The sequence below is a fragment of the Pollicipes pollicipes genome, unplaced genomic scaffold (assembly GCF_011947565.3).
Source record: "Pollicipes pollicipes isolate AB1234 unplaced genomic scaffold, Ppol_2.1 Scaffold_3087;HRSCAF=3621_pilon_pilon_pilon, whole genome shotgun sequence".
NCBI classification, from domain to species: Eukaryota; Metazoa; Arthropoda; class Thecostraca; order Pollicipedomorpha; family Pollicipedidae; genus Pollicipes; species Pollicipes pollicipes.
Genome location: NW_023596225.1, coordinates 37,033,508 through 37,049,196, shown reverse-complemented (window position 1 = coordinate 37,049,196; position 15,689 = coordinate 37,033,508). Strand labels below are relative to the sequence as shown.

At 50.7% G+C, this 15,689-nt stretch overlaps 1 protein-coding gene and 1 long non-coding RNA gene across 2 annotated transcripts; both read right to left on the bottom strand.

Annotated features, from left to right (window-relative positions):
- Positions 1-295: 295 nt before the first annotated feature.
- Positions 296-2,182, bottom strand: LOC119090094 (golgin subfamily A member 7B-like; the record flags this gene model as incomplete). The annotated part of the gene is made up of 3 exons (XM_037212888.1): positions 296-466; positions 863-1,015; positions 2,084-2,182. Coding segments are annotated over 3 exons (396 nt in total), but the record flags the coding sequence as incomplete, so codon positions are not given.
- LOC119114788 (uncharacterized) lies at positions 2,183-5,251 on the bottom strand. The gene is made up of 3 exons (XR_005096072.1): positions 5,232-5,251; positions 2,844-2,911; positions 2,183-2,207 (listed from the first exon to the last, which is right to left on the bottom strand). It is a non-coding gene; the product is annotated as an uncharacterized LOC119114788 (long non-coding RNA).
- Between the last annotated feature and the right edge of the window lie 10,438 nt (positions 5,252-15,689).

Sequence of the window (15,689 nt, the reverse complement as noted above, 5' to 3'; positions counted from 1 at the left end):
TCAGTCGATTGTTGTCTTCGTTACCCTCTCAGGAACACTGTCACCAACGGGCGGAGACCGGGGTACGAGGCAGGCGGGCGGCGGCCGCCTGTCCTTCTCCAGCCTGCCAAATTCGCGCTGCCCTCGGGCAGTCCACTTCACTGCTCAGTCCTGCACTGTGCCGCGCACGCTGCGGGAGTCCCCATAGCGCCCTCTCGGCAGCAGGTCGCCTCCGATGCCTGAGCCGGCCTGCCGCCGGCGCCGGCGTCGGCCACCTGCCGCCACTGCGGCCGGACCCACACGGGCGAGCTCAGCCGGCCCCCTCGGCGTCGGCGGGCGCCCGTCACCGCTGCGGCGCCGGCTCGTTCAGCACGCTGACCTCGATGACCCGCAGGCCGCGCTCGATCGGGTCGGTGAGCAGCAGGCCGCGCGGCAGCCATAGACGCTCGTTCTGCTCCACGATGTAGCGCGAGCACTTCTTCACGCACTGGCGGCAGAGCGGGCACAGGGCACGTCAGGGGTGCGACTGGCAGGAGAGCGACGGCCGCCGGCGCGAAGACACACAGCACGCATCGCTTTCCCCCCGCCTGCCCGGAGACCCACCAGTCAGCGATATTGATGACCTCGGCGGAAACACAAGGACAGTCCACGTTAGCACGAGAATATCTAACATCACATTTAAATGGGCGTAAGAGCAGCGGAGAAACACACATTTTCAGCAACCTTAAAATAGGACCTATTGGGTGATGCATCGCACACAATCTAACTTTAACAATGAACTTCACCCTTCGACTACTTGTGACATTGCTACGCTCCTCCATGCCAGCTGTAGGCCAGTCGTATCTCCAGGACAGCCACGGGCGGCACCGGTCCCGGGTGGCACCTTGTCGTAGTGGGGATCCATGCAGGTGTATATGCAGTAGGCGGTGAGGCAGGCCAGGCAGCCCTCGCAATAGGTGGCACAGTTCAACTCCTCCGCCTCCATGAATATCTCGTTGATGGTCGTCAGCGTGTTTTCGAACACTCCCGGCTCAATCTGGCGGAGAGAAGGAGATGACGTCACCACCGCCGCCGTCCAGCCCAACCAGCCCATGTACTGCCAGACGAACACGCGCAAGAACGGAACGGCGCTCGCAAAAGCCGCACGTAACGCGAACGGCCCCCTATTTTACATGCTCGCGATCGACATGGCCGAGGTGGGCGGTGTTCGTGGCGATACACCTTGAGTGATTCGGACCCCACTATGACACGCCAGTCCAGAGCTCCCCTCCACAGCTCCTCTGAACTCTGCACGCTTGTTTGATGTGCTAACAAATGTCGCTACTATGTTCCCTAACTGATGTAAAGTGCTCTCCCCAGACCTATGACTAAAAAAGCTCACATATCAAAAGTAAGACCTCCTTCCTCCAAAACGTGTTTTTCAATGAACTGTACATTCAGCTCAAGTTATTTGGCCACACACATCACAGCCAACTCAATGATCATTAAATTCTTAAGTGGTGAAGTTCATGCTTTGACTTCAGGTGGTCACTGGCTGATTGTGCGCGAGGTCCAGCTGAAAGATCATATAATTTTTTTATAAAATACTTCCAACACAGCCCCCATTTACACCACGTGACCAGGTGAGATGCCGCACCCAGCGAGGACCCTCCCAGACACCCTGCCAGTCCCAGCGACGGGAGACGTCCGAGTAAGTCCGGCGCCCAGGGCCGTGCCCTGTCAGGTCTGGTACGCTCAGGGCCGTGTTCTGTCAGGTCCGGTACGCTCAGGGCCGTGCTCTGCAGGTCCAGTACGCAAAGGGCCGTGCTCTGTCAGGTCCGGTACGCTCAGGGGGAGTGTTCCGTCAGGTCCGGTACGCTCAGGGCCGTGCTATCAGGTCCGGTACGCTCAGGGACGTGTTCCGTCAGGTCCGGTACGCTCAGGGCCGTGTTCCGTCAGGTCCGGTACGCTCAGGGCCGTGCTCTGTCAGGTCCGGTACGCTCAGGGCAGTGTTCTCGTCAGGTCGTACGCTCAGGGCCGTGCTCTGTCAGGTCCGTACGCCCAACGGCCGTGTTCCGTCAGGTCCGGTACGCCCGCGGCCCAGCTGGCGGCGCCAGTACCGTACCCGTCCCTCCAGCTCCGGTGGCATGGCCGTCTGGAAGCGAACGGCAGTGCCCTCCGAGTAGTCCCGCTGGATGAACACCTTCAGACAGTTGCTGAGGTGGCTCGGTCTGCTCGGCGGCGGCCGGCTGAAATGGCGGCGCAGCGCGGCGTCAGGGGTGGTAACTAAGGACCGCTACTGGACGGGGAAGCGCGGCGTCGGGCGTCAAGGGGTAACGGGGACCGCCCACTGGATGGGGCAGTGCGGCGTCAGCGGGGGGGGGGGGGGGGGGTAATGGGAACCGCCACTGGACGGGGCTGTGGCTATTCAGTGGGAGAGGTGGACAATGCAGTACCTGCAGCACCAGGCTCATGCATGCTTGTGATGGAAATGCTGATGTCCAGAGGAGAAGATGACCTCAGGGCACACAGAGGTGCATGTTGCAGCACAGCCTTTATGCCCCAACAAAGGGCAAATGCCAGTGTTTTCTCAGCATTAACTCAGATTTCCTTCCTGAGCATTTACTCAGACATGCCTGAGGGATTAGCATTATCTATATTGCAGCAAATGTACTAAATACCTGGCAAAACATAACTGGTCCAGAGTGGAGGGAGGGATCTGATAGTCCAACAAAGAGATCTGAAAATGGCTTCCTAAATCCATAAAATGCCCAGTTAAAAGACCATTCTGTAAAACTAAGGATCTGCCCTTGTGGTCCAAACAATATCTGGTATACAACAATGCAGGCATACAGTTCAGCTCACAAACAAAAACATCTGCTTACCTTAGAGCTCTTTGAAGCCATCACCTCTCAAATGTGCATCTACATCCAAGCTGCAAGTAGAAAATGTGCTGAAAACACACAAACAGAGGTAAGAATTCCACATCACATGACAAACATTACACACTATGAATGTATTCTTAAATGGCACATATACTAAGTTACAAATGTTTTTAATCAATGCAAACAGGCAGAAAATGCTCAGAAGATATGTATGCTGGTGTTTATAAATTACAGAACATGTTTTTGGCCTGATTTTCAGCCAGTCCCCTGGTTAGCACTGGTTATGTTGGACAGCCCCCCCACTTGTCCTGGCCATGCTGTGTTTAGCATAATATCCCAGCAAGATAGCATGTGTTCACCCCTAAAACAGCTAGAAGTATGAGACAAGGATGGGCATGTTACTTGTGATCACAGCCATCACACCCAGCTTTAAGGTTTTTAACATTTTGAAATGCTTAAACATGGCTTTCAACCAATCTTGAGTGCAATGTTGCACTGCTCAACCTACCTCCCTCTGGTTTCACATCATTTAAAATAATCAACCCCTCTTCATGAGCAACATAACACATGAATAACTCCTAGTTATTGATATGGTTATTGATATTGCTAAAAAGTCCAATAATAAACTATTACAACACATTATCTGCACCACTTTCATACCAAAAGGAATGTGCAAGCCTTTCATATGTGCAAAACAAAACATTCCATTTTACGCAGAAAGAACACATAGAACACAATGCACTTGTCCAAAGCCCAATACACAGCTGGCCATTCAGCAACACACATCATGACAGATTTCCAGTGACATTGAACTGGGATGTGGCCTCTCCAGCCTTGAGGAAATATGCTGGAGTCATAATACTGAGGAACAGGGTAAAAGCCCCAGAACATGCTAACTGTTTGTAATTTGGCCCAGCTAAAATAGACCTGTCAGCTTACAATTGGCTAACACAGGGGTATGGGGGGAAGTCCACTCAGTATGGGTCAAACATGCTGTTGGGTTATACATGTTATGTGCTGTCCAGACCAGTTTGATAAGAGGCTGGAAGGAAAATAGATGATGGGTTGGAATGATGTAGGATGGGTTTTTGTATGTCAATGGCAACAAGCTCTGCTCAGCGTACACTCTAAATCAAGTGACAATCACGCAACTCATTCCAAATTGGTTTTCAAAGGAATAGCACACACAAAAGGAACAACATATGGCTGAAGGCAATTCATAGATGAGGATATAATCTGCAATGCAATGGTATTGTGTGATTTCAAAATGACATCACACAGCTGTATCTGAATTGCCATATCATATCACATAGCATACTACCAAAATTTGATAATGTTCTTCCACTCTAACCATCTGTCATTGTCCACCTGAGTCAGATCAGCCCCTACAGTCTCATCTGTTACAATCAGATCATCACATGCAGTCTCAACTGTCACAATCAGGTGAGCCCATACAGTCTCATCTGTCATAACCAGTTCAGCCTACACAGTCTCATCTATCATAACCAGATCAGCCTACACAGCTACATGTCACAATCAGATGAGCCCACAGTCCCCACAAACTCATCTGTCACAATCACTGTCCATCCATCCATCAGATCAGCCAACATAATATCACTTGTCACAACCAGCTGGTCAATAAACACAAAGTTATTAACCATGGGTATAGTACCAGCCTCACAGTTTAAGTCTGATTAGGTTGGACAATGCTTTGTTTCTGTCAGTTTATTTTCCATACAATATTGCCCACTTTTATAATTGAGCATATGGCCGAGAATGGTCAAGAACATATCTGATGAGTCCATGGATTGATAGAAATATGGTGGAACTATATTTTTGTACAGGCTTATGACCACCTAAGTAAGTAGGAGGGGGAAGAGCGCAATGACAATTCTGAAGTCAATTCTTCCTGCACTTCACTGATTAACTAATGTTGAGCAGCACTATTAAAACAAATAACACATAAGTAATGAAAGAGACATGGTTCACAGATACCTGTCACGCATAAATTTGTCTGCATTTTACCTTGACCATCTCAGTTTATCCAAGAATTTCCTGAGGATTCAGATATGCACCAAGAAACCATATTGCCCTGGGAGTTGCAATTACTTGTCCCATTTCGGATATCGTCATATCATCTAAAAACATTTCAGATAATTTTCTTATTCAATTCATCAGTTCACAAAGCCTCGTAATGTCCAAATTTCACAAAACCGACCAGGTACCTTAAAAACCTATAAAACGAATAAGTTCAAAGCTGGACAATTCATTTCACAACATAGAACCAACAGTTAAGTTCAGGATACTCTGCAAACACAACAGCCACTTCCCAATCCCGACACCCCCAAACAACAGCAATTGCAACATACAATACCCCACACAACGCACCCCGGCCGCATCACCTCCAATCGCAACTGAAGCGAGTCACGAAAATCCGGGAAGCCAAGGCCGTGCTGAAGTTTTTCCTCCCGGAAGAACTAAAACACCGACGTACCTAGCGAATATCTTCACTCTCCAAAATCGCTCATTCAATCAACTTAGGACATCCACTGATCAATTTAGCGTAATAATGCAAGGGTGAGAACATCAGTACCTTGATCTAGACAGAGGTAAAACACCTCAAACACGTAAAAAGGTACACGTGGAAAAGCAGACGGATCATGGACCCCGGCACCCATCGTTACAATCAAGAAATGTTCCGATCGACACAAAAAATGACCGCTCAGTTCGCATTATCTGATTCCGTGATGGCCATGCAGTCGTCAAAGTGCGCGTATACGTTACCTACTCCATGCGAGCTGCTTCCAATGTCAGCGTTTCGGCCACACGAAACCGCACGGCCAAAACAGACCAGCCTGTGACAAGCGTACGTCGTTTGAACATGAAGGTGACCAGTGTGACGCCATGCAGGCATGATGTGTGAACTGTGGCGCTGCTCAGATATCTCACAGGATCTTTCATGAAAGAAAAGGAAATCGTTTCGCTGAAACCGCTAAAAAAACATATTATTTCGCGAAGCACGACAACTGCATGAGGCTAGTCACTCCAGGGCGTTCCATGCAGATAAATCCAAAAGCTCAGCACAACGGCTCACTACCATCAACCGGATGTCGGCTCTTTAGGTCATTCCGCTCCTAGGTCCGACGGACTCTCAGTGGTGCCGGCGGGGCAAGCGGCTGGTCGTTGGTCCCCTCCCTGACACCGGCCCGCCCGGCAACGCCCACGCTGCCGACCAGCTCCCCTGCGCCACTGTCAACTTCCGGATAGGAGGGGTGGACGGCGCTCGTGGTCCGCGGCCTCCGCCGTCACCCGCGCCGGACAATCCACTGTCCCCGTCGGCTTCCGTTTTGGGTGTGGCTCTGCCTTCTCACCTCCGACGCCACTGGGACGTGTGTGTGAACGAGCGTTAGAGGCGATGGAGCGCTGCGAGGCGGACAGGCGCGCCCCTGATGCCAACTGTGTACGCTTGGCCGAGCTTGAGGGTGCTAAGACAGCAAACCGTCTGTCCGGGGCAGACGAAGAGCCCCCACCTCCCGAAGCAATGCTTAATCGTTAAGAAGGATGGTGGAAGCAACCACTGGTCCCTTGAACCCATCGATGTCCCTCGAGCCCATTGAAAAGCCCATCGATGGGCCATTCCTCACCCCCATCCCTGGGTACGCTGGGTACGCTGGCGTAAGTCGTGCCCTAGCCGGTCCCCCACCTCCATCTGACTGAGGGAGCCCAGGACTTGACCCAAGGTGGGGCACGGCCCTCCGAGACTAAGCCGTAGCTCTCGGTCTGAGACGTCTGGTCTTACAACTGGCGCAACCGAGTTCTTTCGAGCCGGAACTGGTTTTAGTTTTTCATTACCTACCGCATTTTTAAGGCGTTCTTCTACAGGCGTTTCAAAGTGGAATTGTTGAGAGATAAGGGTGCATGTCCTTGATCTTCAGGCTGTCGCCAGCAAGGCTTTTCCTGCAGCACTGCACAAGACAAAGCTATCGCTTGAGCATTGTTGCTCCTTGAAAGGATACGCGATGTCTTGCAACGATGCGTGGACGCAGAGCATTGCACACGGTGTCGTACTTCTTGCAGTTCACTACAGTGTGCCAGCGAGTAGATTAAACTAGCGGTCCACGCTTCAGGCTGTGCCAGACTTTTAGGCAGGCTTTTAGGATGTGCCAACAGTTGCATTCCAAACACTTCTGCTGCTCCCCGACACACAGTACGGGGAATTTTTCATTCTGTCATTCTTTTTTCTTTCAGTTTTTTCATGTTTTTTTCTTTTCTTTTTTCATTCGGTGGATTCTTTTCATTCGGCATTTTAGCTATTCTTGTACAATGTGCATTGCGAGAACCCGATCCAGTTTTCAACATGTCTTCAATACGGCCGAAATCTTGGATTATTGTGGTGCCGTTATACGTCTGGTGTGCGCTACGGATCGCCACATAGCGATTTTGATCCATCTGCCTCTTGACTCGGACGTTTTCCACGGAAACGTTCCTTTGGGCTGGGCAGTGAGGTACTGCTATTGTGAAGCGGTCGTGGGTGGCAATCATAAAGCTTCCACTACAGGAATGTTGTTTTGCAAAGTAGGTTTGGGCCGGTAAACGAGGTAATGGCCAAATATATCCCAAAAGACTTCCCCGTGTTTGACTTACTTTCCTCTCAAAGTTAGGGAGGTAGATCTCCCCAGCTGGAAAGAAAACTACACTCCTGACCCAATACGTTTCCTCGCTCTACATATCTCGGCGAGAGGTGTTGCCGCCGCCATCATCGTCACTTTGTTCGGCCTGGATGGTCGAAACCAGGTTTCGGTATTTGACGTTAACTCGACGTTATGTGCCTTTTGACCTATTGGACTTATACAGCTTCGGGATTGTAGAGGGCAAGCTGGTGTGCACGACTAATAAAGGCCGCCGGGGAGACGCCCGGCGGGCAGCCACAAGCCGGCCTTCAGGCTGCAGCGTCGCATTCGCGACAGGCATGTTCGAAACACCTAGTGTTGTTTTGCGGATCATTTTTGGACGTTACCGCTATCGGGTTAGTCGCGTGGTGTTGTTCGCCAGTTTTTCGTAATTGTTTCATTGAATATTCACGTCGAGGTCGAGGTCGAGGTCGGCACTATATGACGATGCTCTTAGCCTCTTATGTATCTTGTTTGATAGTGTTTTTATTAATGTTGTTTATCTCTTTCCATATGGACGCCAACTTTGTGTGCTAACTGATAAAAGAGCTGATCAAAAACTGCTTTCCCATCTACATTGGCACCCATTGCTTGCAAGATTCGTGAGGGAGATGCCAGCCGTCCCGTGCCCAAACGATGGATGCCGACACCTCACCCCGGATTACGATCCGGTTATCGTAACTGCACTCCCCACCAGTCACAACCGCAGTCATCGGGCGCACTGAAAGTCAGCCACCAGCAGGCTCCAGAGGCTTACCATCTCTGAAGGTGCAACAGCACTGACTGACTTCCGGCAGACTGACAGCACAACTCCTTCCCAAACAGGGGCGTGGTTTTCTATTTACCAACGGCGGAGCGGGCCCCAACTTGGAGAGCTCCCTCCCCGCTCCCAGATGTTACTTGGCGGAACTACACCCCTATCCCCAATACCCGCGCCACTGAATTTCGTAACACGTTGGCTGTATTACAAAATCACTGAGTGCAAGCCCATTTCTGCTAACTGGCGCTGAGAAACGGGTGTTCACAGCGCCAGACTGACCACAGGGGCAGAGGGCTGAAATGAGCGATTCTTCACAGCTCAAGATCATCGTTTGTAGTTTTGACACGTTAGCCGCCCGCGGGCCGACGACAGGTAGCCAACGCAATTGCTGTTCAGACACCCTAACGGACACATCGCCTCGCATTTGCACCGCAACGGCAGCTCTCTGCAGATCCGTGTGACCGCGACGCACGAGTCGAGTGGATGAATGATACAGTTCGGCTGCGACATGACAGGTCGACACATCCCCTGTCCGAACTTTTGACCGATATATTGGCTGACGACCAGGATCTCCACATTGGAAAAGTGATCGTATTGGCTTCGCGGAGGCGACACCGGTACTTCGCTGTGCCATCGCTGCTGTGCTGGGGCTGAGACCGCACTGTCGGCTCTGTGCAGCAATGGACGCCAGCATCGCAACTTTAAGCACCTAGCACAATGTCTGGCCCTACCTCTGGCTGCATTGGGGCGGCCGGCTTTGGAAGCGTCTTCGCAAGGATGACGTCAGAGCCAAGCGAATGCTTCTTTATCGTTTATCACGCGATGTTGGTGACGGCACTGGGATGCCAAACAATAGCTGCGTTCTCAAAAGTGATGAGCTGTTTATGGAGGTTGAGATGTACGGAGCCGACTCATGGTATGGCCGTGGCCGACTCGGGCGACTTGCCGTCACACGGCTCCTGTCAGACACTGTGGCCCCTGGCCGATACAGGAGCCCCTCATGGTGTCAGGGACCTCACAAATTGAAAATCGCCGTCCCCAGCCTCGCTCCTGCTTGGAAAACCGGTATCAAGGGGTCCGACAGACATGGGGCTGACTGGCTCCTTGTCGAGGCCGCATATAATAGGGATAAAGAACTCTAATAGGAGGGCCGTCAGAAGCCCTCCGCTATTTCAGGTTGCGGCACTACGGATGGGGGGGGGGGATGGGGAGGGACCGAGCCCAACTGGGCCCTTGATCTTAAGTCCCGAAGGGCCTTCCGGCCCCTTTCGGACTTTCTCAAAGTCCATGCCCGACTAGAGGCCATTAGCCCAGAAATGACCTTCTGTTCTGTAATGTAGGCCTCTGCCCGCCACAAGGGCCCAACCACTGTTTCAGGGACCCAGACCAATGCAAATCGTGGCCCCTGATCTTGTTCCTGCTTGGGAAATGGGCTCCCAGGGTTCAGGCTGACAGGAAGCCAACTGCTCGGTATTCGTGGTCCCTGGCCGAGTTAAACACTCGCATGGTCTCAGGGAGTCCTCAAAAGGCACAAGAGGACCTCGAACTAATATTTCAGATTGCGACCCTACGAGCTGCGATTCTTCTTGCGACCTACAGCTAGTTCATCGGCCCTTATGCCATCCAACCGTGCCTTTGATAGTCGGTTCCGTCGGGCCCCGGGCCTCATCGAACACTGCCCTTGGTCGGCCCAGGGCTCATTGTGAGCACACAGCCGTCTGTTCGGCGCTGTGGGTCCGTGATAGATAGAGGGGCACCGAACAGTGCAATTCACTGGCTCCAACTTTTCCCCTGCTTGAGAAATGAGCCCTCAGGCCCATGCCGCCACGGAGCCAACTGTGTGGTACTGGTGGTGCCTGACCAGCTGATAAACCCATAGCCACTTGGGTGTCCCTAATCCGCGCGAAAGGTTCTTTGGCTATCATTTGAGGGTCCGTCTCGCGGGCCGGGGCCCATGAATATGACTCTGACCAGCTCTTCGTGCACTTAGACCCTCTAATCGAGCCTTTGATAGTCTGATCCAATGGGCCCTCCAGGCTCTTCGGGCCCCCTCGAATGCTGCCTCTGGTCGACTTGGGGACCTTTGCCAGCACAGGGGCCCGACCAATGTAAATCACTGGGTCTGGCTTTGTCCCTGCTTGGGAAATGGGCCCTCAGGCTCATGCCGCCCCGGAGCCGAGTGTGCGTTACCGGTGGTGTCTGAACGGCATACAGGCTTTTATCAGCTCAGGGGCCCTGATCAGCGCGCAGCGGCGTCTGGCTGGCGTTGGAATGCCTTTTCCGCTTGCATGATTTCCTATTGACGTCATAGATACCAAGCAATAACGCATATAGAAACCCAGTTCGCTAGGCAATGGCGTCACCACCAGCTGGCACGTGTATGCACGAGCCACACTTCCTTGAGAAAACTCGCCGCAGTCACTAACAGCGCTGGCGGTGACATCGCGGGGTGCAAGAAGGGAGGTGATATTACCGATGTACGACAGTACATGAACATATTTTTTAATATAAACGGCACGTTTTTCCGAAGCCGCATTATTAAAATAGCATGTCTGTCGGTTTTCGCGGGACATGGTATGATTGGAACCCATATTTTTGATTCCTGAAAAGTAAGCCACGTCTTCTTGGAGGGTGCCTGAGAGCGCTATGTGTGGCACTGTGTCTGAAACTTAAGTGTTTCTTGGTGTTTTTAGCCCCAAAACATTTCGTTCTCCACAAATACACACTGGAAAGAATGTAAAAAGTTGTTCTCTGTGAACGACGTCAGATGGAGGCAAGCTGTTCCTGCAACTTCGACAGCAACGCGTGCCACACTCACGACTGAATGAGGGATACTGCTTGCGAGTTACTGCCGAACCTCTCTGCCATTTCACACACAATCCTTCCTTGCAATGCATTCAGTGCCCAGGCCTGTTGCTGCTCAACAGCACATGTTTAACCCACCTACCGCCCAACGACACCGACACGCCCACACGCCGGGCCCGAGCCCGCACCCAAAACGACAGCGTCACTTGACGGACCGGGGAGGGAAATCATTGTGACACCAGAAAATTTGATACGAAAGTTTATGATGTCACACGTACATGAGCCTCTGAACATAGAGTGAAGGAATAATATATTAATGAACAAATTATTTTTATTCTTTTTAAATGGTACTTTTATTAAATTTGCATTTGATACTATCAAAAAATGACTATTGTATAGAACGTATAATAGTGACGTCAAACACCAATCCCAAACACACGCTCGGACACGCGAAAACCACGGCTCCGTGAGTCTCCGGCTCTGAGAGGATTTAGCATTGGAGACAAGACGTATTCTCCACCAGGAAATCCGGGCTGATTACATGATGAAAATACATAAAAGGGCTCTCCAACAAAAGCGTGGAATTTGTTCTATCGATCGACAGAGCGCCGCCGCAGAATCGTGATCTGAGTATAAAGCTAAAGCAGAGTTTCTTGTTCTCCGTTGAGCAGAGCTTTAAGTGGTGCATGAATGTCACCTAAAAAAACCTAAATGATCATATGATCCTTTAGGTTTTTTGAGATCTACCTTTTGTTTTAGCGGGGTTTTTCCATCCAATATTTTTCCCAAATCAATAACGTCCTAAAAAGCTACACAAAAACCGATAAATAACCTACAGGAGCTCCGTCGTTGAAGACTGCTATTGCGTGCGCGCCATTCATGTAGCCTACCGACATTATTTCGGAGGAACTGCGCGGCATTGAACTGCGCGAGGAGAGGTGGTATGGAGGCTGGTTGGTGGTGCAGGTAAAGGCAATATAAAAAGTTAGCTCATTGTCATACACTGAGCAAAGTATTGGGACCAAACATTGAATCAGACTTAATGCCAGCGAGCAGATGTAGTGACGCTTACTTGACGCGGCTGGATTGCGCTGTGAGGAGGAAATAATTCCTCTGCCCCTGCTGCGTTGGCATTCGAGCTCCGATCACGCAGCAGCCTGACGTCTCAGGTGGCGTAGTTTTGTGCATAGATTTGTGGGGTGGGTGAGCAGAGAATTCTTGCTTATTTTTACTTTGGTACCTGCACGGCCGCCGGAGGAGAGCTAGGCTGGCTGCAGGGTTCGTGTACTGTCGTACTGGGGAAATGCTGTGAGGCGTCAGCTGACATTGTGACGTCACTGAAAATGGTTTTGCATCGATCGGGGTTCTTTTGGGCCGACTGAAGGCCATAAGGCATTTGCTGGCAATATGATGTCACTGGTATTCGACTGGGTATATGACATCACTGGTCGTGAGGCTTTAGGGGTCTTTCGGGTCAAATGAATGCCGTAGGGCATCACCTGACGACATACCGTCACTGGTATCCGATTAAACATCATGCGCAACAGGCCTCATTCCATCTTTACCTTTCGTACCTATCTGTTGCAAGCATTTTTATGCCGAATAAAGGTTTGACTGAATCACCTTAATGTGTGATGTCACTAATTATCACTTGTACGAGTGCACCTAGGCCCCACGGCCTCGGTGTATCATGTTCCGTGAAGTGTCATCGGATAGCGTGACGTCAGTGACATTCGACTAAATATTGGTCGCGGCAGGCCATGCTTCATTTTTACCTTTGTACCAGTCTACTGCAAGCGCTGGCATGCTGAATGAAAGTTACCAAATCGCCTGGGTGTGTGACGTCACTGGTCATGAGTTTCATCGGTGTTTTTGGGCCCACTGAAGACGACATGGGTGTCAGCCAAGGACATCACTGCTATACGACTGATTGCGTGACGTCAATGGTCGTGGGTTTTCACGGGCTTTTTCGGACCGGCTGAATGCCGTAAGGCATCAGCTGACGATATGACGTCACGGATATTTGGCTGAACATCAGGCAGCAGGCCATGCTTCATCTATACCTTTCGCACCTGTCTCCTGCAAGTATTGGCGTGCTGAAGGGAGGCTCTGCCAAATGACCTGTGTATGTGCGACGTCACTAGTCATGAGTTTTTATGGATTTTTGGGGGCCAACTGAAGGCCATAAAACATAAGCTAATAATATGACATCACTGGCATTCGACTGTGTGTGATGTCACTGGTCATGAGATTGGACGGCCTCTTTTTGGCGTACGAAAGGTCATACGGCATTAACTGACGGTGTGACGTCACTGGTGTTCGAATAAACTTCAGGCGCGACAGGCCATGCTCCACCTTTACCTTTGGTACCTGTCGATTGCAATGATCAGCATGCTGAAGGAAGGCTCTGCCGAATTACCTCAGTTTGTAACGTCACTGACCATTGATTTTATAGACTGTTTTGAACCCACTATAGGGCATACCACATCAGCTCACCATATGACGTCACTGGTGTTCGACTAGACATCATGCGTAACAGGCCATGTTTTATCTGTACCTTTCGTACCCGTCTACTGCAAGCATTCGCGTGCTATATCAAGGCGGTGCTGAACCATCTGAGTGTGTGACGTCACCGGCCATGAGTTTATACAGGTGCGCTTGGGCCGCCCAATGTGACAAAGCATCATATCCCGTGAAGCATCGCGGGATGATATGATGTCACTGGTATTCCACTCAATATCAAGCGCAATGTTCCATGTAACATCTTTACCTTTCGTACCCGTCGTTTACAAGCATTGGCATGCTGAATGGAAGACTGTCGGATCTCCTGAGTGTGTAACGTCACTGGTTAAGAGTTGTTATGGGCTTTTTCAACCCGCTATATGGTATAATGCATCAGCTGACGATAGGACGTCACTGGTATTTGACTTAACCTCGGCGCAACAGGCCATGCTCCATCTTTACTTGACTACTGCAAGCATTCACGTGCTATATGAAGGCTTTGGCGATTCACCTGAGTATTTACCCACGCTCAGGAGACTCGACAGAGCCTTAATTCAGCACGTCAATTCTTGCAATAGACAGGTGCGAATTGTAAAGATAGAACATGGCCTGTTGCGCTGATGTTGAGTCGGACACCAGTGACGTCATATCGTCAGCTGATGCGTTATGCCGCATGGGGGCTTGAAATGAGCCCGTAAAAACTCTTGACCAGTGACGTTACGCACTCAGGAGACTCGACAGAGCCTTCATTCAGCACGCCAATACTTGCAATAGACGGGTACGAAAGGTAAAGATGGAACATCTCCTGTTGCGCATGATGTCTAGTCGAAACCCAGTGACATCATATCGTCAGCTGATGTCTTGTAGCCTATAGTGGGTTCAAAAGAGTATACAAATTAATGGTCAGTGACGTTACACACTCAGGTAATTCGGCAGAGCCTTCCTTCAGCCCGCCAATGCTTGCAGTGGACAAGTACCAAAGGTAAAGGTGGCCTGTCGCGCCTGAAGTTTATTCGAATAACAGTGGCGTCACATCGTCAGTTAATGCCGTATGACCTTTCATCGGCCCAAAAGAGGCCGTAAAAGTCTCATGACCAGTGACATCACGCACAGTCGAATGCCAGTGACGTCACATCGTTAGCTGATGCTTTATGGTCTTTAGTTGGCCGCAAAAAATCCGCCGATACTTGCAGTAGACATGTACGAAAGGTATAACTGGAGCATGGCCTGTTGCCTGATGTTCAGCGGAATACCAGTGACGTCATATCGCCAGCTGATGCCTTACGGCATTTCGTCGGTCCTAAAGGGCCCGTGAAAACCCACTACTATTGACGTCTTACAATCAGTCGTATGGCTGTGACGTCGTTAGCTGACACTTTGTGGCCTTTAGTGGGCCTAAAAGCACCGGTAAAACTCATGACCAGTGACGTCACACACTCAGGTGGTTCGGCAGCTTTCATCCAGCACGCCAATGCCTGCGGTAGACAGGTACAAAGGTAAAAATGAAGCACGGCCTGTTGCGCCCAGTATTTATTCGAATACCAGTGACGTCACCCTATCCGGTGATACGTCGCGGACCATGACACACCGTGGCCGCGGGGCCTAAGTGCACTCGTGTGAAGGGATGATTAGTGACGTCACACATTGAGGCGATTCGGTGAAACCTTTATACGGCACGCAAATGCTTGCAGCAGACAGGTACGAAAAGTAAGATGGAACGAGGCCGGTCGCGCCTGATGTTTAATCGAATACCAGTTACGACACATCGTCAGCTGATGTCTTACGGCATTCAGTGGGCCCAGAACAGTCTTAAAACTCACCACCAGTAACGTCACATACCCAGCCGAATATCAGTGACATCATATCACTAGCAAAAGCCTTATGGCCTTCAGTCGGCCCAAAAGAGCCCCGATCCTGATCGATGCAAAACCATTTTCAGTGACGTCACAATGGCAGCGGATGCTTCACAGCATTTCCCCAGTATGACAGTACTCGAAACCCTGCAGCCAGCGTGCTCTTCCCTCCGTCGGCCGTACGGGTACAAAAGTAAAAAATTAGTAAATTTTATCCCCAAAAATGATGCAAACCATGTTCTCCCTGATTTTGACC